The following is a 25,631-nucleotide window of genomic DNA, read 5'->3' on the forward strand; positions in this document are numbered from 1 at the left end:
GCCTCAGGTGGTACGTGTTGGCGACAACATCTCCGCCAGCATCACGCTGAGCACGGGGGCCCCCCAAGGCTGCGTGCTCAGTCCGCTGCTCTTCACCCTGCTGACGCATGACTGCACTGCGTCCTACAGCGACAACCACATAGTGAAGTTTGCTGACGACACGACTCTGGTGGGTCTCATCACTAAGGGCGACGAGACTCAGTACAGGTTGGAGGTTGACCTTCTGCCCACGTGGTGCAGGGACAACAACCTCCTGCTGAACGTCAACAAGACCAAGGAAATTGTTGTTGACTTCCGGAAGGGTCACACCCAACACCTGCCGCTGACCATCGATGGTGCTGTGGTGGAGAGGGTGAGCAGCACCAGATTCCTGGGGGTGTACATCTGTGAGGACCTCTCCTGGTCCGCAAACACCTCGTCACTGGCGAAGAAAGCACAGCGCCGCCTGTACTTCCTGCGGAAGCTCAGGCGTGCATGTGCTCCTCAGGCAGTCTTGTCTACATTCTACCGTGGCACCATTGAGAGCGTCCTCACCAGTTGCATTGCTGTCTGGGGTGGTAACTGCACTGAACAGAACTTGAAGGCCCTGCAGCGCATAGTGAATACGGCTGGTAAGATTATTGGTGCTTCGCTCCCCTCCCTGAAGGACATTTACACCTCCCATCTCGCCCGCAAGGCAACCTCGATTGCCAGAGATGTGAGTCACCCGGCTCACTCTTTGTTTGACCTTCTGCCCTCTGGGAAGAGGTACAGGAGCCTGCGCTCCCGCACCGCCAGACTCACCAACAGCTTCCTTCTCCAGGCTGTTAGGATCCTGAACTCTGTTCCCCCTTCTGCGTAGCGTCCTGTACTTATTTGTTGTGTTATTTGTTTATTTATTATTTATTCATCACTCTTACTTATTCATTGTTTGTGCCTTCTTGTTTTATTTTCTTGTGTTGTTTACTTGTATGTACATTGTGAACTATGTCTTGTCACCGTGGGATAGTGGGAACGTAATTTTGATCTCTTAGTGTGTCTTGGCATGTGAAGAAATTGACAATAAAGCAGACTTTGAATTTGATATCCAAATACCATGGATGAAATATTGTTCTTGAATAAAACCAATAATAACAATCCCCCTCAGTTGCACAAGCACATATACCACCCTCTTTACTGTTCACAAGTACAAGTCATCTTCATGCATAAGTACATCAGTCTTTCCCCGTTAAAACACAGCAGCCCTTTAAAACAAAATGTGTTCTGTCAACTTTTAGTGTCTTAATTGACATTGATGGTGTTTACATATTGTATTCCACTTCTTTCAACGTGAATGCACATGCAGGGAGAAATTGTATTCATTTTCATCAGGCTACATGAAGCAAAATATAAAGGTGAATGTAATTCTCATTAATGGAATGCATTACTCCTGTTGACCAGCAGAGGGGTTTATGTGCACATGATGCCTCGAGAAATGAATCTATTTGCAAACGGCTTGGTTGGAAAGCCTCAAAACCCAATGAAGCCTCATGTGCTCATCACTACCTGTTTCTCTTTTTATGACCAGTAGTTTTGTTTGCCTTTTTTCTTAAATGGTTTTTGAATGAACTCTGTCCCCATTTCCTTGCATCCCTACACTTGGGTCACAGATTTGACAAAGTAAAAGAGCCTTTGTTTTTAGAAAAGACTGTATTTTAATGTCTTGTTACAAAGGTGGTTTTCTTTTCATTGATGTTGACATACTTTATGTACAGTGAATATCAAATCCACCCAGTCAAGTGAAATGTTATTCAGCAGTTAAGAAAAGGTGGTCACATGCACATCCTCTCACTAGATGTCTTGTCATGTCCATGAAATGGTACAAAAAACCCAACATTGACTCGATAACAAAACAGATTTATCCTCGTTTGTTCTCATCCTGGGAATCAGAGGCTCCATAATACAGTCCAGCCACACCAGCCCGCTGCCACCTTGAAAGTCCAGCGGCCTTCTGAACACGAAGCCATGAAAATTATCTCCTGTCCAAGCAGGAAGAAAGCTAGTAAGACTCGCTGAAGACGGAAAAGGCTCCAGGCCTGTCGACACTGCGCACATTCAGAACATTTCTTCACAGAAGAAACCCCAGGCTCTCATGGCCGGTGGAACCTAGGGAGACAAATGTGAGGAGATGCATATAAGTGGTCATAGCCTTCTAAGATTGCTGCTGTTAATCAGATGTAGGTGTCTATTTTGACTTAGTGTATGATTACTTCTATCCTTTCTCTGGGTCATTGTCACAATGCAGGGCTCTGGTTTCAAACTCAAACAAGCTTAGCCAAGGATGCATTGGCATCTTATTATTTCCTCCCAAGTGTCCCTAACTGAGGATTTTCCATCTATTTTTAGCTCCTATGGCCCTCCTTGGATGAACATGGAGGAGCTAAATTGAGCGTGCTGCTTCCCAGAATAGCTGCTCCCATATACAGTATGAGCGCGCTTCAAAACACAAACCTTGTAAGGTGTTTGCTGGATGCATGTACTTCCATTTCAGTGCTTTTGAACTCATTCAGCTCTTTACGGATGGCAGCCTACGAGAAGAGGAAAAAACAAAGCAATGAGCTACAGGTCTTTCTGCTGAACTGCTGAACATGGAACCATAGTGGTACCTTGTCTGCTGCCGAGAGCCTCGTCCAGGGCTTGTCCGCCCTCCTGTCATAGTCCTGAGCTTTGGCCACTTCCACATAGTCACTGAAGCGGATCAGAATCTTTCTGTCGCGAAGTTCGTCGACTGTGGGCCGCTGGTTGAGCTGCAACACATGAGAAATGTAACCTTTAGTGTCACCATTTCAATTGATACGAACAAGTAGAAGCATTCATATTTTGACGGAAAAAAAAAAAAGAATGTGAACCTTTCTGTTAAGCCTCTGTTTGATCTCTCTCCTCTCCTCTTGTTCTGTCTGGTCGTTTCTCTCTGGAAGGGGAAAAAAAGACTTAAGATTTTCATTGCTATTTGCTATCAAGCAGGCTCATGCAAAAACTGCTACACTGATTTTAACAAGAGTTTGGACCAAAGAAAATCTGATCAATTGTACATCTTCAAGATTTGTTATATGGTTTTGGTTCATTTGTAGGTATTGGGTGTTTTGTGACATATTTTTTAAAATACAATACATTATGTAAAACAAAAATGAAAACAGCATCCATTCAACCATCCCGTTTTGTACAGAGATTATACGTAATGTTTGTGGCTTGTTCGTTTATATTATGTTTCTAAATTGCATGTTTTAGTCTATTGTATTCAATTGAAAAGATTTTCTCTGGTCCCAACAAAACACACATTCATTTGTATGAAAAAAAAAACACAGCATGGGCTGTCCTCATATTCAAGAGGTTTACAGCAAAAGCCCTTGAATAATGTAACACTGTTATCATTAATGTATTGTTTTGTGCAGTATAGCAGTCATTTACTCTGTATAAATGAATAGCATGAACTTACGTTTTAAAATGTTCCGACTCTCCAGCTCCTCCACGTTGGGTCTCTGGCTCAGCCTCCTGCGCAGAAACACCAAAACCACGTTTTGAACCATTGTCCACTGTCCAACTGTCATGGCCCTGTCTTCTTTGTACTTCTGCCACTTTGCCTATGTCTCCATCTTGCATCCGAACCCCGGCTGTGATACTTGGGAAGAGGCGTTCCGAACATCTGGAATACTCAAATGCTGCCCTGCACTTGTTCTGCTGGACTATTCAAGGAAGCCAAGACTCCTCATGTCTAGCCTGTGCACTACGGTGCTCTATGAGCTCCAGCACTCTACTACATGAGCTTTTCAAGTGAGTCGTGATGGGCTGCCCGCGTGGCTCTGCGTAAGTCTCCCTGGTTACTGCATGCGTAATGAGTACTGGGCAGGGCTTAGCGGGCTCCTACTCACGGCATCCCCGATCTCCTGATGTGTACTGTACTCGCGGCACATCCAGGGGATTTACATTTGAGGTGCCCAGATTAATATTTCTGTATCAAAAGATACATATATCAATCAATACGTTTAAAAGCAAATCTATTGAATTAACTCTTTTAAATTCTAGTAACTGTCTTAATGAATCAAATGAGAATACATTTTGATTACTTTATTCAAATTCTAGATTTTTTAGAAACTGCTGAACACTCATTGAATAGTTCCTTTATCAGCCTGTCAGGTGCCCTCGGCAGCAAGGCCTCCAGAAAAGGTGTGTTACCCAGAATACCCTATGTGAGCTCGTGAACTATTAATATGTGATATGAATAATAAATGCGGTCCACACTACATAGCTGAAGTCGACCACAAAGGGTTCAAAGTACGGAGTAGAACGAAACCTTTGTTGTGGGACTCCCTTCATCCCTTGTTCCAAGTTGACGCTTTGTACTTGTGACCTGGGCAATATCAAGCTAGAACACAATGTATTTACCTTTTCGACCATCTGTTTCACAATTGAGTGACATAACCAAAATAGTGAGGTGACCTAAAATTAACTTAACGTTTTAGGTATTGTTACCCCAATTTTATAGAACCCGAAGAAACAAGTCACGGATTCTTTATTTCTATCGATTATACTTTTCTTTTTTGTGTGTGTATGTTGTTGTATTTGTCATCTCTAGTCACAGTAGATGAAGCTGATTGGAGATGTTTTTTGCATTATGTAAGGAATGCAGACCCATATAGCAAGCAGTCTCTGTTAATTAACACGCGCTTGACTTTGCATCCAAAAATAGCATGAGCTGCCAGCCTTTGTGGTTCATAGGAAACACAACCGGAAGGTATTTAAATGTCTCCTAATACACTTCAACAGTTCAGGTCCATCATATGTATAAGTACGTTGAAATGTTTTCTTTTAATTTTCAGCTGAAATGTTTTACTGTCATATGCCATCAGATAGAAAAAAACAACAATTATTCCTTTAAAAACACTCCTCTACTGCTTTATTAGATTTGAAATAAACGAACATGACCATCCTCTGAGTTGCTAGGCAACTACAGTCTCTGTCTCAGATAATGGTCGTTTCGTAGGAATCCTCATGTTCTCCCTAGCAACATACTGAGGGGGAATTCTTTGTTACACACTGAGCTGCTGGTATGATGCTATTTTTAGAACAAAGAAAAAAAGTTTTTTTCTAGTGTCGAGGCTTATTAGGTACATTGTTAAAATCAAACAAGGCCTATTTTTTAGTCTCACATATCTCATGAGTCAGACAATCACTGTTCCCACTGATGAAATGTGAGACATTTAATGTTAGATTCTGCCCAATGAAACAACCACTTGTAACATTGTGAGGATAATAAGTCAGAGATGATGCTCGCAACGATATTGAACTGCACTATACACCGTGTCTCGTTTTTTATTCAGTAGTTTGGTGCTGTCCTTGAATGATATGTTTTTGGGCCCAAGAGAGCCCTAAGTACTGAAGAAAAAAACACAGTATATATTGTTACGTTATGATAGTCGATCTTTTACATAAGCATTGACAAATTTACCAAAATGAAATTTATTAAGTGCAGATATTTTAAACTGTGCATGTGCTGATAAAATGGCTTCTTAGGGTACACTATTTAGCTGGAGAATGAAAATATGCTGGAGATAGGAGGGATGAAATCTGGCTCCTTCATGTCTATTTTATTTCTCAGGTTCACCGCACACTGCATATGCTTTATTCGCTTTTTAAGTGCTCCCTCACGTCTCTTTTCTATGACTCCTACTCATTATTCATTATTGAGCAAAGTGAAGCTAAGATTAGAAAAAGCCAAGTGTGACTGCAGCATAGTCACGAGGCGGGAGTCTAAAAATAGAAAGGTCATCAATCAAGTGTACTCGTGTGGACAGAGTTTCATCACCGTTACCATGAGGCCTGATAGCATTTTTTTTGCTGGATGTGCAGCAAATAATGCAGCAGGTCTTCGTGGTCTTACATGGATAAGAATAACGAGCTGAGAATAAAGCTGTGATATATTTGCTGCCAAATCCACAGATGTATTTCATGGACTGTTTTGTCATTCACTGTGGATTCCCGGAGCAAATGAACTGTAATAAGAACCCCTATTTTGATCACTCGTCAGAGAGATGTTGCCAGGGCTATTCTCCCAAAAGGCTTTGTGCTGACAGTGGAGAGTGTATTTGGTAAATCTCTCGATTAAAAATATATGATCTACCCCTCTTTGGTGTGAATATGTGTAAATGGTTGTTTGTCTTCATGTGTCCTGACTATTCCAAGGTGTGTCCCACTTCTTGCCCAAAGTCAGCTGGAATAGACTCCAGCTCACCTGCAACCCCGGCAAGACAAGGAGTGAAAAACAAACAACCAACCAAACAAACAGATGGATCCGTTGACTGTACTGATTACAGTTTTTATAGATGGATTGTTGCAGTTATGTTTTTGGACTAGCACAAAACCAAAAAGCCTGAGTCGCGCATCAGAACGGAGCACAAAAAAGTTCATCAATTCAAAAGCAGCCTGCAACAGCTACTGTCTGGAATGAGCCTTTCCATAACATGCAGTCTGTCTCACTGCCGTGCTACAAGTGCATTAAAAATCACTCATCCTGCATCCTCCCATATGAAAGCTTCTGTCTTTATGTAGGATGTTTGAAAGCAAATCAGAAAAGACATTTTCTCTGACTAAAATGTAGATGAGTCTCACAGCTCTAAGAATCCATAGGGTAGCAACAGTATTCTCTGAGACAAGGTGCGACATTGTTGCTCCAGCAAATGCAGGAGCCTCTTTGTGCTTACTCGTAAGTTATGACACGTTTGCTTATGCAATGCATTCAGCGGCGTGCCTCGTGTCTGTTATGCGAGTGCTAAAGAACCAGGGTTGTGATGTGGCAAATTCACAATTATCAGCGCTGTTGTTCAATTTGAACATTGCGTTCCTCGGCCGTGTTTGAAAAAAAAAAACTATTCTATTTTTAGCGCACCATGCAGGCACTCGCTAATGTGAGTCAGTGGATCTTGAACAAAGAGGTTTCCTGAAAGCACGCTCTGTCTGTGCCTGTTGCTGAAACGGATTGCTCGCTCATATAATCGTTTGTTCAGTGTCCAGTATTCAGGTCAATGATTTTTCAACAACCCAAAAAAAACATTTTTGTCATTGGGAAATTGGGAATAGTCAGTGGCAAACTCAAAACTCAGTACTAAGAACCACAACACTAAGGCATTACTAAGATAGTGTTGTGCTTCTTTCTGAGTAAGAGAATACTTTGAAATCCAGGTTGAAAACGAATGTTTTTTCTTATACTACTATACTCATTGATTGCGGTCTTGTAGCCATTTGTAAAATCAAATTTCCAGGCTTTTTCTTGCACAAGTTCTTTTAGTAATTTTAATGAGCTACTATTTATTTCTTGACTCTGTTTTTAAATGCCTTTAGTTCTTTTGTTTGTAAATTGTTTTAAATGTTGTACTTTTAATTATGGTCAGCATATTGAGTTACCTTGTGTATGAAATACGCGATATAAATAAAGCTGCTTAATTTTTCCTTGACTTCTATTCCATCCGTCCATCTGTCCGTCCGTCCATCCATCAATCCATTCATTCAAATACTACATAGCTCAGGAAACATCCAACAAATCGTGCATGTGTACCAATGTTGAGTCACAACTAGTCTGTCTCTCGAGAGACATGCCTATTAGATTTAGTCAGTCATTTGGTGTGGGGCCCCTTTCTAATTGCTATACAAAGCGCTCGTGATTACTTCATCTCCCTGGACTGCACTCTCGGTTGAGCACTGAGCACATCCGCCTCACATTTTAGAGGTGCAGGGTTTGATTATTATTATTATATGTTATTGTGAGAGTGAATATTTGTTTGTATGTGTGCCCTGCAATTTCATGGCGACCAATTTGGGGTGTCTCCCGTCTACCGCCCAAAGTCAGCTGGGATTGGCTCCAGCATGCCCACGACCCTCGTGAGGAGAAGCGGTTCACAAGTTGAATTAATATTAATACTTCATGAGAACTGTACTGTTCTTCACTATTCTCTTTTCTTTCTGTCACCCTCGACTAAAATCACATAATGTCTGACACACCCGAGGCATAGTATACGTACGACATCCGCCATGGTGCACGACTAAGCTGCCGAACAAGCAACAACAACAAACACAGAAGCAGCATTATAGCAATCACGACTTTATCTCTGTTTATGACCTATCAATGTTTGTTACAGGTCTAACTTGCCATCATCAATAATTTCAAATAAATTGCTTACTTAGCAAGTTTCATTTCAATCTGCTGCCGTATTTCTTGGCGCTCCTGGTCGCTCCTCGCCGGGAAGATGTTCCGGTCCTCCAGCTCTTGCTTGGTGGGCCGGTTCCGCAGTTTGACAGCCAGTAGCTCCTTTCTCAACCTGCGAGGAAGTGTGCCTGCAGAAAATAATAAATTAAAAAGAACCTGTGTGCCCATCTTTTGCGTTTCATACAAGTAAGATTGTGCATGAATTAGGACAAGACCCGCAAACTTTGAGCCTTACTCTACATACTGTGTTTGGGGTTTGACAGATTTTTGATGTGGTTAAAAGCCACCAGTTGCCTCAAAACACTCAGCAGTCACAACATAAAAAGAACGTTCACGCTCTGTGGAGATCTCTTTGGGCTTGAGTAGTGGTTTTTCAACATCTGGGACGACTGCAAATCACAACCCACCAGAGATGACAGAGTCGTTCCATCCATCCAGGTCAGTGGGGAGGCCTGATGCGTTGGAGAAGCACTGGTCCAGCCGCACATTCTCCTTATTCTCCTCCGCCTCCTTCTTGGGCCAGTCGGAGCTGCCACCTCCAACGCACATACTTGTCAGAGAAGATGAGTGTTGGTTCTCTGAGCTGCAAGAACGAGAAAGGCGTCCATCGGAGCACCACAGCCGCGGGGGAGATGAGCCCTGCTCACACCCTTCATGCACACTGCATGGAAAGACAACCACGGGAAGAGAAATGTCAACAAAAAGGTCATGACACTGCCGAGAGATCTGGATTTAAAAAACAAACGACTCATACCAAAGCGGGTTGCAGCGACTTGTTACATAACAAACACAAAGTTAGACATTCGACCTGAAATAGTCTGCATGTTCCCCGTGATCTCTGAATTAGTTTTTGTTAGTGTGTGCAGGCTCACCTCTCCTGTCTGTTCTTCGTGGCGAATGCTCTTTGGAGTTCCTCCATAATACAACTAGGGGGCATAGGTGGGTGAATCATATTGCCAAGGTGAGGTGACCCTGAGGAGTTGGACAGGGGCCCTCTTAGGGGAAGAGTGATGGGCACCAGACTCTCCGTGGGCCTGTGTGGAGGCTCTTTCGGGTGGTAAGAGTTAGGGTGGTGAAGAGGGAGTGATACAGGGCCTGAATCTGAGAAAGAACAGATTTATTATCCATTCATCCATCACTCCACCCATGCATGTTTTTATTACTATATGAACAATTCAAATCAAATGTTGTCTTATCTAGGCATAATTATTGGGGCAACTGGCCATTCCTGACACCCCCCCACCCCCTCCGTACACATACACACACACACACACGCACGCGCACACGCACACGCACACACGCACGCACACACAAAATGGGTTGTTTAAGGTAAAGCAAAAAGGGATTTTGGTCAAATTTGGGCAATTTTTAACCAAAAGTGGGTTGTTTTTAAACCCGCCATTTTTAAGCGCGCACCTAGAAGCCATAACAGTTTGCAAGCTTTCCAGAAGACTTTCCAAAGGATCTTTCTTCATTGTTTGCTTAAGCTTATCCCCAAAACATTTAAATGCACTTTGAGATCAGGACTTTCAAGTTCCTTAAAAACAAGCTAATGCAGCCATGCAAACGTGGAGTAATAAAAGTGCCCCAACAAGTTAAGTATGATAGTGTCCAAAATATGTGTCTTAACACTCACTGTCTCCAGTGGTAAGCTGCGGCAAAAGTTTTGGAGGTACTTGTGGAGGAGATGTTCCTGAAGCAATCTCCTCCTCCGGTCTTTCTTCCATTCGCTCTCTGACATCCTGCAGGCCTTGGGCTAACTCCCCCACAGGGTGTGCCCCTTGGTCCAAGTCCTCATCTTTAAGTGCTGCATTTACAGCTTCCTGCAGACGCTCGCAGTCTTGGAGGGGGCTGACCACTTGAAGATGGACAATGGGGGAGAAAGCTTATCTAACTGTACCCCTTGTAACTACATACGTTTCTCTTTGATTGTGTCAAGATTTGACCATAGTCAAATATATCCAAAAAATAAAAATAAATAAAATAAATACAAAAGCAACTTAAACAACTTCACAGCTGCTATCTACTGGCAAATAGAATTTGACAGTACAGTGCAAAAACATCAAGCTCCCATTGGGTCATTAACGTCTTAATGTTTATTTTGTTACATCCAATTGTTTTTTAGGCAAAATATTCAGGTGATGTCATACACTGTTGATTAGGGCTGCATAATTAATTAAAATTTTATTGTGAGTTTAATTATGGCTTTCCGTGATCATAAAAACCTTGTGATAGAAGAAAATGTGGTGAACAGTACGGTGCGTGTTAGTGCCTATGTATGTTGTAAATCATAAAGGACCAGGACTGCCGAAATTAAAAATAAATAACAGTAAAAATAAAACCAAATGTAAAAAAATATTAATTATTAATTATGTAAAAATTGAGAAAAAATAGATTAAAGAAAAATACATTGATATAATTGTATCTACGTATATCTGTATTTTTATATTTACTGTATTTTGACATGTATTTTCATATTCTTTTTTCATTTCTAAAACCTTTTTTTTAATTCATATTTGTACTTTTATTTGGTATTATATAGTTATGAAGCCCAGGTTAAGACACATTCCAAATTTAATTGTAATGCCAGGGAAGGACCTTTCTACCTGGAAGGGGATGCTCCTCCTCTGGTCCAAGGTATTCCACACTGCTGACCGTGAGGTTTGAGTTCAAAGGTCCCCCAAAACTGCCAAGCAGGAGTGTTCCATCTGAACAGCAGCCCTGGCCAGAGCAGTTTGGGTCGTGGTAGAGAAGGCCGCTGGATAATGCTACATCTTGTTAATGGAGAAAAGCAGGACAGGAGGTGATCATATCAGTAATGTGTTTGAGTGTGTTTATTTCCTGAATCCCGTCTACTTCTTTTTTTCCTGACTCTTAAACAAAGTAATAGCAGTCCCCTGTTGCGTACCTGTGGAACTCTGTTTTAGCTTTTCATTTTTCTTTTTCCTCCACTTCCAGGGCTTGAAGATGCGGCCCAGTGTGGCCAGCTTGCTATTCCGCCTGATGGGGGGAGTGTGGACTCCGGTCACTAGGCAGCCGGTCCTTAGCACCCTCTGCTGGTCCAGCACATCTACTGATTAGCAGATGTATGCCAGGGTTAGGATGTTTCATGGAATTCACGCTTTTAAAGGGCCTACAGTGACCTTTAAAGACATTTAATGACATCAAACGACAAAACAGCATCACAAATGGATTTCCACACAACTGCTTCTAGGAAAAAAAATTATACATCCAATCATCCTTTGTCTTAACTGCTTATTCTGATTTGGTTGCGGGCGAACTGGAGCATATTCTATCAGACTCCAGGCCATAGTGGGTTACACCTTGGACTGTCCGCCAGCCAATCACAGGGCACATGTAGACAAACAACCATTCAATGGACAATTTAAATAGGAAAGCCAGAGGAGTGATTCAAACCCTGAGTGTCCGAACAGTGCGGTAGCCCATGTTTAATTGTAATAATAATAATAATAATTAACAATAAAAACAATCATAATAATAATAATGCAACAAACAGTATGTTCGTTATTGTTATAACGTGCAGTGGTGTAGAACAACAAAGTCACACTGAGCACTGTGTGAATAATTAAATTTGTTTGGGTACACAAAAAGACCCAAAAATTCAAAACTTCTCTCCGTCATTATCAATCCAAAGTGGCCGTTATTACCCTTAGAGGACTACTGTTTTGTTTTTTTTCTAACTAAGCTTACTTCTTATTGTGCACACAAAGCCCTTCTGCAACATTAAAGCAACTTGGAACTCACACAATAACAAATACCAGGAAGTATGAAAATGGAGTAAAAATGGAAATAAGCATAACAGCAAGATGGGGGGCTGATTTCTCTTTTCAAATAATCAACTGATGGGAGGACGATTTGTGATTGTCGTGTGGCGTACAGTCAAGGAGGATGGGGTGGGCCCCTCGTGAAGTTTTTTTTTGTGTTTTCACATTGACAACATGTTGTTTGACAGCGTGAAGGAAGAACAAGAACGACTGAGGTTGGAGGGGATTTTTGTTCAAGTGAGTTTGAGAAGTGACCCACAAAAGGTCACACAGCATGCCCATGTCACTCATGTCTTTATCTTGCTTGCGTACCTCAAGACGGGTGGTGCCGCTAACTGGATCCAGGTCAATCTTGAAGGAAAATGCACCAAAGAGTGCAAAAAAAAGAGGAGGGGCAAATGGGAGGAGGGGTAGGGGCGTTGTCTGTATCTATGTGTACGTGGAAAGGGGAGAGGGGGTGGGGTCAGACCCACTACTGTTGCCATGACGACCACATCCAGATGCTGCTGCAGCAGTGGGTGCTGGTGGGATTGAGCGAGTCAGCTTAGAAGGAGAGGGGGAGAGCCCCCCTCAACACAAACACACACACGCGTGCACAGACGCACACACACACGCACACGAATACTGCCACATCTAACGACAGTGGCTGGGCATCAAGTGCATTGTGGGAAAGGATGGTGGACGAGGAGAGAAGCCACATGGAGGATGATATACGTGCTTCCTTTTGAAGGCGGGGAAAGAAGCCACATGGAGGAGGAGATATGTGCTTCCTTTTGAAGGCGGTAAGAGGGGTGGAAGAGGGTGTTTAGAAGGGGGGTTCCAGTTAGAAAGAAGGAAGGGGGGCTGTTGCTATCCGGAAGAGATGGCCAGAGCATGTGGGCTCGTCCAATCAGGAAGCAGCCCTTCGTAATGCATACCAAGCCCTTCTTTCATAGAGCAGGGTTTTGCTCACAGAAAATGACAGGGGAACATGGGAATTATGTGTAAACACATGCAAGCACATGGAGATTTCTTTTCTCCCCCCGATGAGGAACTAATGAAATGCGCTTTCAGTATAGCATGACCAGGCACCATGTGGCAATGAAACGCCAATTTAATTAATCCGCTTCAGAAAACTGGATTTAGTCATTCTTTGTATGGACAGTCAGCATGCTAAAATGCCTGCAGTATAACATAAATCATGAACAGCAAACAACATATTACAAGCTGCATATTAGGCAGCTTCAGAGCAGTGAAATAACAACAAAAAGATTTGTGAATGAAATTAAGTCGTTAATATGATAATTTTGCATGGTGAGAAATTTAACACAGCAGATGCTGCGTGAGCCACTAGCCGCCACGCCCCACTTAAACAGCTCGTCAGCACCTTTGAGGACATTAGATTTCATGACTAGCAATGCACACAGACATTAAGGAAAGCAAAAATAATTTCTTCCACATAAAAAAGCTACCCTATAGGCTCAGAAAAGCTGCTGTGGACCAGAACGATATTTAGTTTGTTAAAGTCATTCATTGTTTTCATCCAACTGTGGGTAAAGCTCTCGTTCAGCCATGTTTGTCGTGGCTGCAGAGCCTACACTTGCACCCGGGATCAAAAGTCATCTTAAAACAGCTCGAAGCCGACTGAAACATGTCGCATACAATCGGTTACTCATCCAGAAGTGGAGACTAGTCTGGTTTACCACTCTGGTCACAAAAATACATGTTGTTGTAATTGCTTATTGGTTGCCACAGTAGGATGTGCAGCATTATCTGCAATCAATAGCATGTTCTTGGTCAAGAACGAGGCACTAAATGACATTTAATGAGACAAAAGCCAGCAAACAATCAGTAAAAGCTAGTGCACCATAATATTAGACCAATAGTCAAGCCTAAAATTATTCATACCCCTGTATATATACATATATTGTATATCTCTTTCTCTGAAGAGTTTTGCTTAGCCGCTCTGCTCTTTCCCACCTGCACATTGTCTCCATGAGTGGACACCTCCTTCCTTACTCACTACAACGCCAGCTCGCCTCCTCACTTTGCCCCCTGGCTTTACAACTGTGCTGCCATCTGTCCGTGGCCTTTCTGCCTCAGGGACCCGGCCATACAAAATGACTAGCAGGAAGTTAGTAAGGAGCAGACGGGCTCCAGTGACATGAAATGAAAACATTTTGCGCAACAAAAAGACTGTGATCGATCGGTCTTAGTTGTCAAGTGAGTCATTAACAGAAAAGCTGAGATGATTTTGATTGAAATTCTGTTACGAAGTAATATACTGTAATCTTGATGCAGGTTTCATGCTTTGTTTTGGGTTACTCCGTTGAATGAATGTGCAATCAAACATGCACAGTTTTTTCATGACAATTTTGAAACCATTTATTCAGTAATCCATACCAGAAAGACATCAGTTAAAAACGTCACTTGTCTATTGTAGTGACATCTTAGTTGTTTTATCCAAGAAAAATATACACAATAATAATAATCATAATAATAATCATAATAATAATCATAATAATAATAACAATAATAATAATAATCATAATAATAATAATAACAATAATATCACACATTTTTAAATTCAAAAGACTCAAGATCATCTTATAAAACAGCAATAAATATTACAGTAGTAGATCGCACGTGAATAGTTCATGAAGCAGCACCGAATAATAGAAAAGCCATTTATTGACAAATTCGAAAAAAAAGGGGGTTTTGTAACAGAATTTGTAATCAGTAGTATGAATTTTGTTGGATTTCTTCTCATAAATGATACTAACTGCTTAGAAATGGCGATGAAATGATTGGTCGCTATAAGACTATACAATTCTAATACTATCCTATAGATACCGATGCAGCAATGCATCATGGTTCTATCCGATATAAACTAGACAGACTGTATGGCCCCATGTGTTGGGAAGGACTGTCTCAGATCATTTACAGTGCAAGTGTACAGTTCCTCTGCACTGTGCAGACCACTGGCATCAAGAGTGAGAAATAATATCAGTGAGGCCAAGAGCCAATAGGCAAAGCCAGAGGCCCTTGTTAGTTACCATATGTTACTCATGAGTGAGGACTCTGTAATGAGGAAAAGCCGCTCTGAAGCAACAATGTGACAATTCATTGAGAATTGATGTTTTTTAATTGTTAGTTTGGAACTGTGAACATTTATTTGTTGTAAAATAGACTGATGAAAGATTGCAATAAATCTTGTGGAGCTGTTGTGCTCTCTGAGTGTCATCCACCAGGTCAAGTATAAAAACGCAAAACAAACAGTTTTCTTTCTGTAAACTGCAAGGGCTTTATAATTTAAAATGAAATATCAGCGCTGTTGGACTTTTTGTGATGGTCCACCTGTGTGGGGAGGTGAAAATGCAAGAAGCTTCGGCACTAAAAACTAAAATGAAGTGATGAAATGGGACAGGAGAGAGTTCAACTGATTTTTCTGTATGTGTTACTCGTCAGATTTAGAACAACTGTGGGCTGTTGCTTCTTTACTTTGACTCAGCATGTGACAAACGTGAATGATGGCATGTATGAAAGAATGGGGTTGTATGCATGGTACAGAAAAAAATACAAAGATAATTTCAAAGAAATCCATTGATAACTGAAATCCATCCATCCATCCATCCATCCATCCATCCATCCATCCATCCATCCATCCATCCATCCATCCATCCATCCATCCATCCATCCATCCATCCATCCATCCATCCATCCATCCATCCATCCATCCATCCATCCATCCAATTTCTCTGGCCAAATTCAGGCAAACAATAGAAAAAACATTTCTATTATGAGGATTTTAATAAATTCTTTAATAACACCCCAAGGAGCCATAATTTTTTTTAATATCTTTGCAGTAATTGGTCATAATAATCTTTCTTTTTGAGCACTAATTGGTCATAATAGTCATTTTTTGCAGCCTCATAATAAGTCACTCTGTTTTATATTTTCATACTTTATATTTCATGAATTCCCAATGTAGCTTATTTTTCTATTTTCTTTTCTTTTCCCTTTTTGTACACTTAGAATGTGACATCTATGATCCCATAGCTCTCCTACTGGTCAATATAGACTTCATTGTTTCTCTTCTCACATCTACTATACTAACAGCCTCAAGCAACTTGTGCACCAAGTGGAATAAAACTGCATCTCCTGTATGCAAAGTGCCAATGTGAAAGAACCTGTGGTGGATGTATATTCAGGAATCAGATTTATGATTGTACTTATGTGGGTCTCAGCTCCACTGGTTCACTGAAGACTTATTATGAGGCTGCAAAAAATGACTATTATGACCAATTAGAAAATTATATTTCTACTTTCCTTTTCTTCAAGACAGCCTCCATTTTTTAAATGGACTGAAAAGGCCCACACAAGGGTCACGCAGCAAGGTTGTCACTCTGACACCTAACACAACTATGAAAGTTGCGTGTTCCGAGACACAAGGTTTGTTTGGAGCATATTTATTTCCCAAAGCACCCGAAAGCATGGCCTCGGGTCTGTTGCTATCTTATGGTGAAACATAAAATGACTTTTCTTTCCTACGTTTTCAGTTATTGCTTTGTGGATCTGATGGCAGCACTGAGTCTTTCACACCTTTAGTCAAAGATAGCCAATCTTTTTTTTTTTTTTTTCTAGTGTGTGAAATGCAGAGGCGTGTCTGCAAGGACACACGCACATGTTCCATGTGTCTCCAGTTATTTGTAGCACTACCATTTTTCCTCTAGCTTGATGATATTTAAGATATTTGTGCATGATCTATTGCAAAGCTAGAGAATTACAATAATACCCATGCAAGAGCGTTAGGTAAATCCAGAGTGTGGTCTGATATCTGAGTTCAAGGTCACGAAGAAACTGGAAGCTATCTACTTGACTTAAGGGTGCGGGTCAGTATAAGTCTTGAAGAAAAGGAAAGTAGAAATTGGTATTATTTTTTTTACTGAAATACTTTGACTAATTGATAAGACACCGACTGTTTTCTAGGGATTCAATATAAGTGCCACTGCCAGACAAAACATGCAAACTATGACAAGGTGCCAGGTAACAAACGCCGTGAAAAATTAAAGCAACCCAAAACTGAATGGTCAGCCCCCTCACAATCTCACCTCGCCAAATCTGGCCCTCTTTGCGAAACATTCAGTCACTCATGAGTTACACATTCATTCTGCCTGCCACTATTTTTAATCCACTTAGATGGCAATATATTATCAAGCACTTTACACCCTTTGCAATCGTCCAGAAGATTTTTCCAACATTTTGGAATGTGTCTACACATTTTGACCATTTATGAGCTCAGATGATCTGAAAGAGAGAGCACTTCACAGTCTGTTTTTGTTCACCCCAACAGTAATGGAAGTTAAGATCAAGGTCCTTCAAACCAAGCACACACAAGTGCACTGGAGCACAGTCACGGGAAGAACGTGTCTTGCGGAAGGAGTCGTGGCAGCGTGGTTCAGCGGTACAGTGGTCTTCCCTCAACCCAGTGCTTGTAGGTCAATGAAGAAGCAGTGTGATGTGCTTTGAAGGGGGTCTTATGAAAATCCGCCTTGATTAAGGAGGATGCAAAGGAGAAAAGTGAGGCTTATCTGGTAAATGCTAATTATATCATTAATTCATGCTATTTACTGTCCATTAATTCAGGTTAATAAATAACATTTTGAGAATGTAAATACTCCATCGAAAAGAGTATACCAGTGCCTTGAGCACACGGGTCTCCACAATGACAGCATTTTGATTTTAGAGCACATTACTCTGTCCAAGCAGGAAAGCCTCCGTTAGCAATGAATCACATCAAAGATACGTTTCCATCTTGGATCCTCACAAGTGTACATGCAGAAACACAAGTGTAGCCAATTGAAATTTATTCAACACAAATGTAAAAACTCGAGTTGCAGCTGGTGAGAAGCTCACACACGAATATTCAGCATATCTATTTCACGTGCCAAACTCAAATTGGTACATTAGATGCCACAGACATGGCAAGTTGAGCTACAGCAAGTGTCTTGAATTTAATTTGTCATGGCCATAATACCAGCCCATGCATGATGCACAGCTTGTAGTTTTCATTCATCTGTATAATAGGCATGGCATGTAATACTTAAGCACGCCACACAAATTTGCTGACTGTTACTGCTAAAAAAGGATCGTGTCAATATGTATACAGTATGACCTTAGCTAGACAAAAATATGTATACGTACAAAAATATACTGTCATACACTGTAATTCCTAAACTTGGGTGAGACCACATTGCGAGAGACATCATTACCATTGAGACAGGTTTTAAATGGCAGAGATGTGAATATATTTCCATGAAAAGTAAATCAAATGTAGCTCACTGACTATTAATTGCTGTTCAAAATGGTATTCCTAAATCCAACACACTGTAACATTCATCCATTTTTTTATACTGCTTATTCTAGTCAGGATCACAGGAAGGTGGAGTCTATTCTATCTTGTGGCAAAAGACTGGTTGCCAGTCAATCACAGGGGTGGATGCAGACATACAATCATTCACACTGTCACCAAGTGGGACCGCCTACACAGATTTCAAGCGAATGAACCACTGCGCCATCAGGGACTTGTTCGACAGACACTGCATGTTAAAGGGGGGGGAAAAATCTAAAATACAATTTGCAAGATTAGCCTCAGGTGGCCTGAGTCATCTGAGAAATAGAAGAAGGGCAGAAGAAAACATTCAATCATCAGACATTAAACTTGTTGCTTTTGCTTTTTGTGTGGGACGAATACAATTGCACTGAGAGTTTGTGTGTGTGCTGCCTCAGGGCGTTCTAATCACTGACTGACACTGTCCTTGGTGCTGAACCACACACCACTCACTGTATATCACCTAATGTGGACAAGTGCTATAGAAAATCTATGGGTTTTTTATGAAATCTAAGTTCTGACAGACCAACATGCCAGAAAGTATAACAAGAATAATAATCAGAGTGAGATTATCCGACTAACGCTAAAGGGCCCTATTTTTGTTTTCTTTCTTTTGGCATTTTGTTTGAATTTGCGATAATAGCATACTGTGGAATGGAAGTACACTCTTCCAAGCCAGAGTCTACTCTTTGTAACCAAACTTGCAGATACACTGGTGGGCAAGGCAGAAATGCCGAGTGAGGCGTAGTGCATCTACCAAGTTTATAAACATGGCAAACTACACTAAACCATTGCTCCTGCACGAAAATGACGACGTGGTCGATTTTATGGCAAGCACGGACTATTTCTGTTACCAGATTATCTGGTGCATCGGGGCGAGGCTGCTTCATGCACCGGCACGCCCAGATGAGCGAAACACGGCCTCAAACATGAAAACCAGACTTGCGCTGGCATGAAATGAAGTTACGCCACTTTTTAAGCTGAGCGCCCCAGTCTATTAAAATAGGGCCCGAACCGTCAACTAAAACTTCTGCGTGTTTTCTTCTTCTTCCTGTACATTCCCCATCATGACAAAGTTGAAGTTCTATGATACTGCAATGAATACATGTCATAACTACTATATTAATATTCCTTTGTGGAAATTGGTAAAATAGTACACATTTGTAAGTACTGTCTTTGCCTTCTCGCCAGCAACACTTTAATTCATATCCTCCTCATGAATGTACTGTATTCCTCCTGGTACTATCTGATTCATCCTTGTATTTAATTTAGCATCTCCTGAGAGGCATTGCCAGAGAAGCTCAATGAGTCTGTGGTGTACATACTGTAAGTGCCCATCTCCATTTCTTACCACTCATTTGTTGTCATTTCATTTTCTCACGACCAACTGACTGACCAACATCACCTACATAGTTACCTACTCACTGACCGACCGACTAAACATACTTCCTCACCCTTTGGGTTTTGTGTCATTTGGCCCTAGTTTGTCATTCAAACGTTTCAAACAATAAATTCCTGCTATGTAAAAACACGTAATAACAATTATATAATGTTATTGCTGGATTTCTAAATATACTAGTGCTTGTTGAAACATTTTCTAAATGACACGTCAACAGTCAATGCTATCTGTGGTGCACCCTTCAGACTGTCATGGCTACTCAGCAATTAGGGGAGCTTTGGCTGTCTTTCAATAAAACGGCCACGTCCTCATGTCTTTCTCCCCTTGTGCAATTTCCCTCTCCTCCAGCCAAACCCGTATCCATGTCTTTCTGTCTTGTTTTTATCCACTTAACACCAAAAATACTGTCTGCACAGCCCTGAAATTTCACTGCCCGCACAGGGTTAAGCTATAACTCTTCTTGCGTTCAACTTCCTGAACTCAGTTTAACATTGTTGCACTCTGCCAAATGCCATTAGACTACATTAGTTTTATGGGGATTTGTTTTGATCATCCTTTTGTCTTCCTGCGCTGTGCTTTTTCTTCCCTACAAAGAGCTGTCAGTTTCCTTTTGCATCAGTACAAGCCTCCGTCACGCACGCTCGCAAACATGCAAACAAACATGCAGGTGTATGGACAAAAACAACAGCCGCTGCAACACATGCCGCAGACACGGAAATGTGTCTCATCGGTGGAAGCAGACGAGGCACTTGAGGCTTTTGTTGCTCTCGTCTTTCAGCTGTTTTCTTGAGTAGCTGAGCCGGAGCAAGCGGGACTCAAGTAGTTATCCAGTAGTTATCCTTATTCAGTAATTGAGGAGCCGCTCAGTGTCACTTTGACAGCAGAATGACATCACATACTAGCAGGGAGGGATAGCAGGAATGATTAAGATTTGAACTACAGAAGTAAAGAGCAAGAAGGAATGAAAAACTGAAATTATTTGCCTGTGGGTCACATGGGTGAAAGAAGTGGGGTTTTATTGGGACCTGTTGTGTAAATGCAGCTTTGGTGCCATAAACAGCTGTTTTTGGCAGCATCCATTTTGGTTTACCCAATTAAGATCGCTCTAGGTTGTTTCTCCGCCTCTTCTGCCAGCTGCCCTTCCCTCCAGCAGGAATCTTGCACTGCTGTCACTTTGCATCCTGCAGGCCTTGTTATGATACGGTATGCGCGACAACTGCAGGATGCGAGGCAATATACATATATTGTACTGTGCACAAGAATTAGGTTATCATTCGATACGCCTTTTTTCAGCAGTGCTAATGACCATATGTATATGATGATTATATAATTTGTTACATAGCTGCACCATGTGGTTGTGCAACACAGCTCTAAATCACCTCAAAAATATTCTCCTTCGCCCTTTCCTTCTTTCCCGGTTCCGCCTCCAGATTTGAAGTCGGGGTGAAGGAGTGTGGAGTGTGTTATGCCAAACAGAATACTATATAGTCATGGCTTATGCATAGATGTTCAAGCCCAATTTAAGTTCCGGCCTTACCAAGATCCTAATGAGGACAAAAAGATGAAAAAGATGCTCTGAGCCCCAGTTTCACTTGTTCAGTGTTGGAGTTAGTAGTTGCTGCTTGGGGGAGTTGCTATACTGCAGAGGTAGGTCTATGTGGATGTTGTTCAATTTCTTTATGTCATGTTGACCGTCTACAAGCAGAAAATGAAACATCACTTTCAGGGTTTGAGTTACACCCTGAGCTAACACATATATTAGAAACTTGAGAAAATGATACAACAGCAAAGTACACAGCACACAACAAAAGAGAGCATTTAAGAAATATTAACGTTTTATACTTCACAGTTACTATTCTACTATTTACAATAGGTTTTGTAGATGCAAATCTAAACTGCTGTGGGGATTGGCCACCAATGTTGTCATCCACATGTGAAAATAGTGTTTAGTATGTCTCATTTACATGAATAATGGTTTTTGCACAGGAAAATTGCAATATTGCCCAAAAAAATGAACACGACTATAAACCATCAAGTTGTCGTCCATATAAAACTCTCAAACACGTTCTCAAAAAAAGTGCAATATTTTTACAAGTCTCTTTTCAGACAGTCACAAGTACTATCATGAAATGTTTAATAGAAGTTGCAAAGTTTCATGATGGTCCAGGAAGCGGCTCAGATCTACCACTTGACTTGACTGAGTGTTTCTTCAAGGGCTCTGTGGAGATGTGCATCACCGTAGGACAGATGAATAGCTCTATAGTGACTATGATTCAACCAACAAGTGGCTGTGACTGAAGCACGCTCCCTTAAAGCTGACCATGACTATTCAGTGACTGGTGTGAAGAGATGCTCTGCGACAGGAAATCGGAAGTGAGAACATAATTAGCCTGAGCGTCACGTAGGTGCAGGTGCATGACGGGCTGGCTCATGACAGCGTTTGCTAAAAGCAAAAACTACCTACCTACCTACCTACCTACATACATACATACCTAGGTAGGAAATGCTCATTGATCTCGTCATCATTTCTGCAGTCATTAGTTTTAGTAGTATTTAATCAGGTTTCATGTAAGAGCTATACTTTCACAGATTTTCACAATTTCACTACCAAATTTGCCTAACCGACTGTATATTTACAAGGAACTTCACATTCCTTTTATTCTTTCCATGCCGCTGCTTGCCACACTGATCGACATTATTATGATGGTAATACCACAAAGGAATTGTGTCCTGTCTTTTTCTTTTAAGGACTGTTGCTTTTGTCAGACACATCATTTCATCAAGCATCATCTTCATAATTTTAATTTGACACACGACTGCAAAATAATGTACTGTAGTTGTTATTTACTAGTCTTGGCAGCACGGTTCTGGGTTTGAACTTCCTGTGTGTAATTTACATGTTCTTTTTGTCCTTTTGTGTGTTTTCACTCTGGCTTCCTCTCTCCCGTATTCCAAAATCACATGTTAGGTTGTCCATATTTGTTCATACACTATGTGTCCTGTGATTGGATTTTTACTAGTCGAGAGCGTACTCTGCCTCTTACCCAAAGTAATTTCTAGGGTTAGGTTTCTAGGACAAGTGGTATACATATACTAAGTGATGTATGTGTAAATATTAAATTGCTAATACGTTCATGCACGTCCATTAAAAATGTGTTATTTACGCCCCAAAAATAAACTCACTTAATTCAGATTGCACATTAACTCAATAAATAAAAATGGTTACTGATGAAATGATGAGGTTATATAGTAACACTGCAGCTCTGCACTGATGCAATAAGTAATTAAGTTCAGAAAACATTTGTAAATATCAGCGCCGTTGGGCAGAAACCTCCTGCGTCTAAATTTGGTCAAATTAATATGTTTTCACAAAGTGATACTATTTTTCAGCTCCCACATGAGGCTGTTATTTTCCAAATTATGGATCAAACTTAAGTGCTGAAAATGACTTGCTGACATCAATATGCAGGTCACAACATCTTCAACAGGATAAGCCGTGTTGAAAATAGATGGATGGATGTTTACAATATAAATAAATGGACTGAGTGATGTGGAATGTCAGAGATTAGACAGACAGACAGACAGACAGACAGACAGACCACAGAGAGAAAAAGTAATACAATACATAGAGATAAAGAAAATGTCACAGACAGTGTATGCCTTTGCAGCCACGAAGACCACAACTGTGTTGAGGGGTGTTAAAGTAATCCTTTGGCAAAGACTGGTGCCCCAGATGCAAGCTTGGTGATGAGCCTTATGCAGAGGGGGTCGTCCCATTGTGTGTGCATTGGGTCAACAGACCAGACGCTGTCTTTGCAGCTGCACACTGACTGTACTTACTGGCTGTGTGTCATTTACGTAGTGTACTTGGGTGGGACTGTACAACTTTGGCATACTTTGCACAAGTGTCACCATTGTGTGTGCGGGCATTCTCTCTGATGACTTTGGCCCTTGTTAGTGTGGCGGATCTGCTGGGGAGTTGGTGTTGTTTACTCAGGTTGCGTCAAGCACTCAGTGTGACAATAACACATCCACCAACGTGTGAATTAGATCGTCTAAAAGTGGGTACGGATGCAGCCAAGGTCCATTTAAACCCAGCGTTGGGGAGAATGAGAGAAGAAGACAGGTATGAATTTCATAGAGACAATAGCTGGGCTCATTAGTGAACAGGTGAAAAGGAAAAGTCATGCTTTTTCTGTTTGCATCATTTCGTGGAGCATCCTTTGCCGTGTGCGTAAAACTCTTTACGTGTGGGAGGGAGGACTGACTTAAAGCAAGCCCACACAATGCAACTACAAACAGCCTCTTATGTAAAAAAAATAAAATAAAGAAAATACAGGCTTTGCCCCAAGTACATTTGAGAATAATGAGCATTTTGAGTAAACTGTAAACTTTAGTTGTGCCTCATCAAGCTGCGGCTGCTGTCATTAAAGACCAACATGCACAAGGATGACTAACACCGAGATAAACAGAGACTCCGTGTTAAAAAGCACACCTGCCGTGTCAATGGATCTGCAAAGTGATGGCTGTGGTGAATCAGGGGCATTCAATGCTTCCACGGATGGCATCACGTGATATTCATCATAACAGTGAGGGGCTCAGTATGGAGGGAGACAAGGGTGGTGTCACAGGCTTAATGAGACTGACTTGCATGTCAAGATGAGTTTGTGCAAATGCAACGCCTGCAACAAAAAAAAGACAAACTAGAACCCGTGTTCCCTCGGTGGACAATGCTGGCTCACAACATAGGGCAACAACTGGCAGCATTGTTCATATTGATGAGTGTTGTACCGAATGAGCAACATGCATGCAAACGTGTGCATTGTGACACACTTGCTGATGCCACAGGCGTCTTTACAACCATCAGCTTGCATAATTAATTGTGCAGGGAGCAGTGCGGCCACTGATGTGGTAAATTAATTTTTATATTTGGGTTCAGTCAACATCCAATGCGCGGGGGGTGGGGTCATCGGTGGTATTTACCCCAATATGCAGAAGGCATTTTACGGAGGGGAAATAACAACAACAACGCCATTTATGCTATAGATAAATATATCCGCAGAACGATGCGGTTACCTTACCTGTGCCGTGAGCCAAATCAATCCCCGGTTCGGTGAGTATATTCGGGTCACTTTGAGATCTGCCTCGCTGCAGACAGCCGTCTATTCCATCCGATGTGGCCATGGGTGGACAGCACAGGAATCCTGGATCAAATATTAAGAAGCCAAGCTGGAGGCGGGCAAGGTCGGGAGGAGCAAAACAGCGAGAGAGCGGGCTATTAATTCGCCCTGACAACAGCGGCTTGGAGCGTCGAGGGATCCATGGCCGGCCAAAAGAACCGTGGATGTGCATGCGTGTGTATGTATGCGTGCGCGTGCGCGTGCGTATGTGCGCGCATGTGCGCCTGCAGGAGAGGGTGAATGATGATGTGCCCCGGGTCCGTCCCTGTCCATCAACACGCAAACGCACGCTGCTAATAAACAGTGCTTTACCATGTTAAGTTATATTTGATGTGTTATTATCACGTGCTGGGTTGCAAAGAATTACCCAATCTAACAGTCTGCAATTTGACATTCGTATGGTGATCGAAAAACCAGTTGGCCATCTAAAAATTAAATACTACTACTATTACTACTACTACTACTACTACTACTACTACTAATAATAATAATAATAATTGCAATAGTCAAACGCAACAAGCTTAAGTTTTATGATTTGTTATTAAAAACATTTGCTTTAAACCAAACCATAAAACCAGTTAACCGGTACAGCTATGGAGACAGGTCTTTTTTAAGAAAACTGCTATCAATGTTACTTTATTGAACCACATCAAACGGTAATGTAATAAAGTAAAGATTTGAG

At 41.5% G+C, this 25,631-nt stretch overlaps 1 protein-coding gene across 4 annotated transcripts; it reads right to left on the reverse strand.

Moving 5' to 3' along the window:
* Positions 1–1,662: 1,662 nt before the first annotated feature.
* phactr3a (phosphatase and actin regulator 3a) lies at positions 1,663–25,550 on the reverse strand. Of its 4 annotated transcripts, none has more exons than XM_088356314.1 (13): positions 25,262–25,550; positions 24,851–24,973; positions 11,124–11,288; positions 10,822–10,989; positions 9,852–10,073; positions 9,088–9,316; positions 8,623–8,876; positions 8,190–8,343; positions 3,455–3,510; positions 2,868–2,929; positions 2,625–2,765; positions 2,470–2,546; positions 1,663–2,124 (listed from the first exon to the last, which is right to left on the reverse strand). In XM_088356314.1, the coding sequence occupies exons 2-13, from the start codon at positions 24,951–24,953 to the stop codon at positions 2,109–2,111; spliced, it is 1,647 nt and encodes a 548-aa protein (XP_088212440.1). In that variant the 5' UTR covers positions 24,954–24,973; positions 25,262–25,550; the 3' UTR covers positions 1,663–2,108. The 4 variants fall into 4 exon arrangements, with proteins under 4 accessions (XP_088212440.1, XP_088212445.1, XP_088212431.1 ...); XM_088356319.1 differs by lacking the exon at positions 25,262–25,550 and adding an exon at positions 24,265–24,451 and having other exon boundaries at positions 24,851–24,986; XM_088356305.1 differs by lacking the exon at positions 25,262–25,550 and having other exon boundaries at positions 11,124–11,285; positions 24,851–25,248.
* Positions 25,551–25,631: the final 81 nt, after the last annotated feature.

This window comes from Syngnathus floridae, chromosome 2 (assembly GCF_059516105.1).
Source record: "Syngnathus floridae isolate MCC-2025c chromosome 2, RoL_Sflo_1.0, whole genome shotgun sequence".
Lineage (NCBI taxonomy): Eukaryota > Metazoa > Chordata > Actinopteri > Syngnathiformes > Syngnathidae > Syngnathus > Syngnathus floridae.

Excerpts from the sequence above, each read along its gene's own strand:
- phactr3a (XM_088356295.1), bottom strand. The coding sequence starts at position 25,121 with ATGCACATCCACGGTTCTTTTGGCCGGCCATGGATCCCTCGACGCTCC. Across the intron at positions 11,289-24,850 it reads TGATTTGGCTCACGGCACAG|TAGATGTGCTGGACCAGCAG; the intron begins GTAAGGTAACCG and ends TCTGCTAATCAG. Across the intron at positions 2,930-3,454 it reads GAGTCGGAACATTTTAAAAC|AGAGAAACGACCAGACAGAA; the intron begins GTAAGTTCATGC and ends TTCCCCTTCCAG.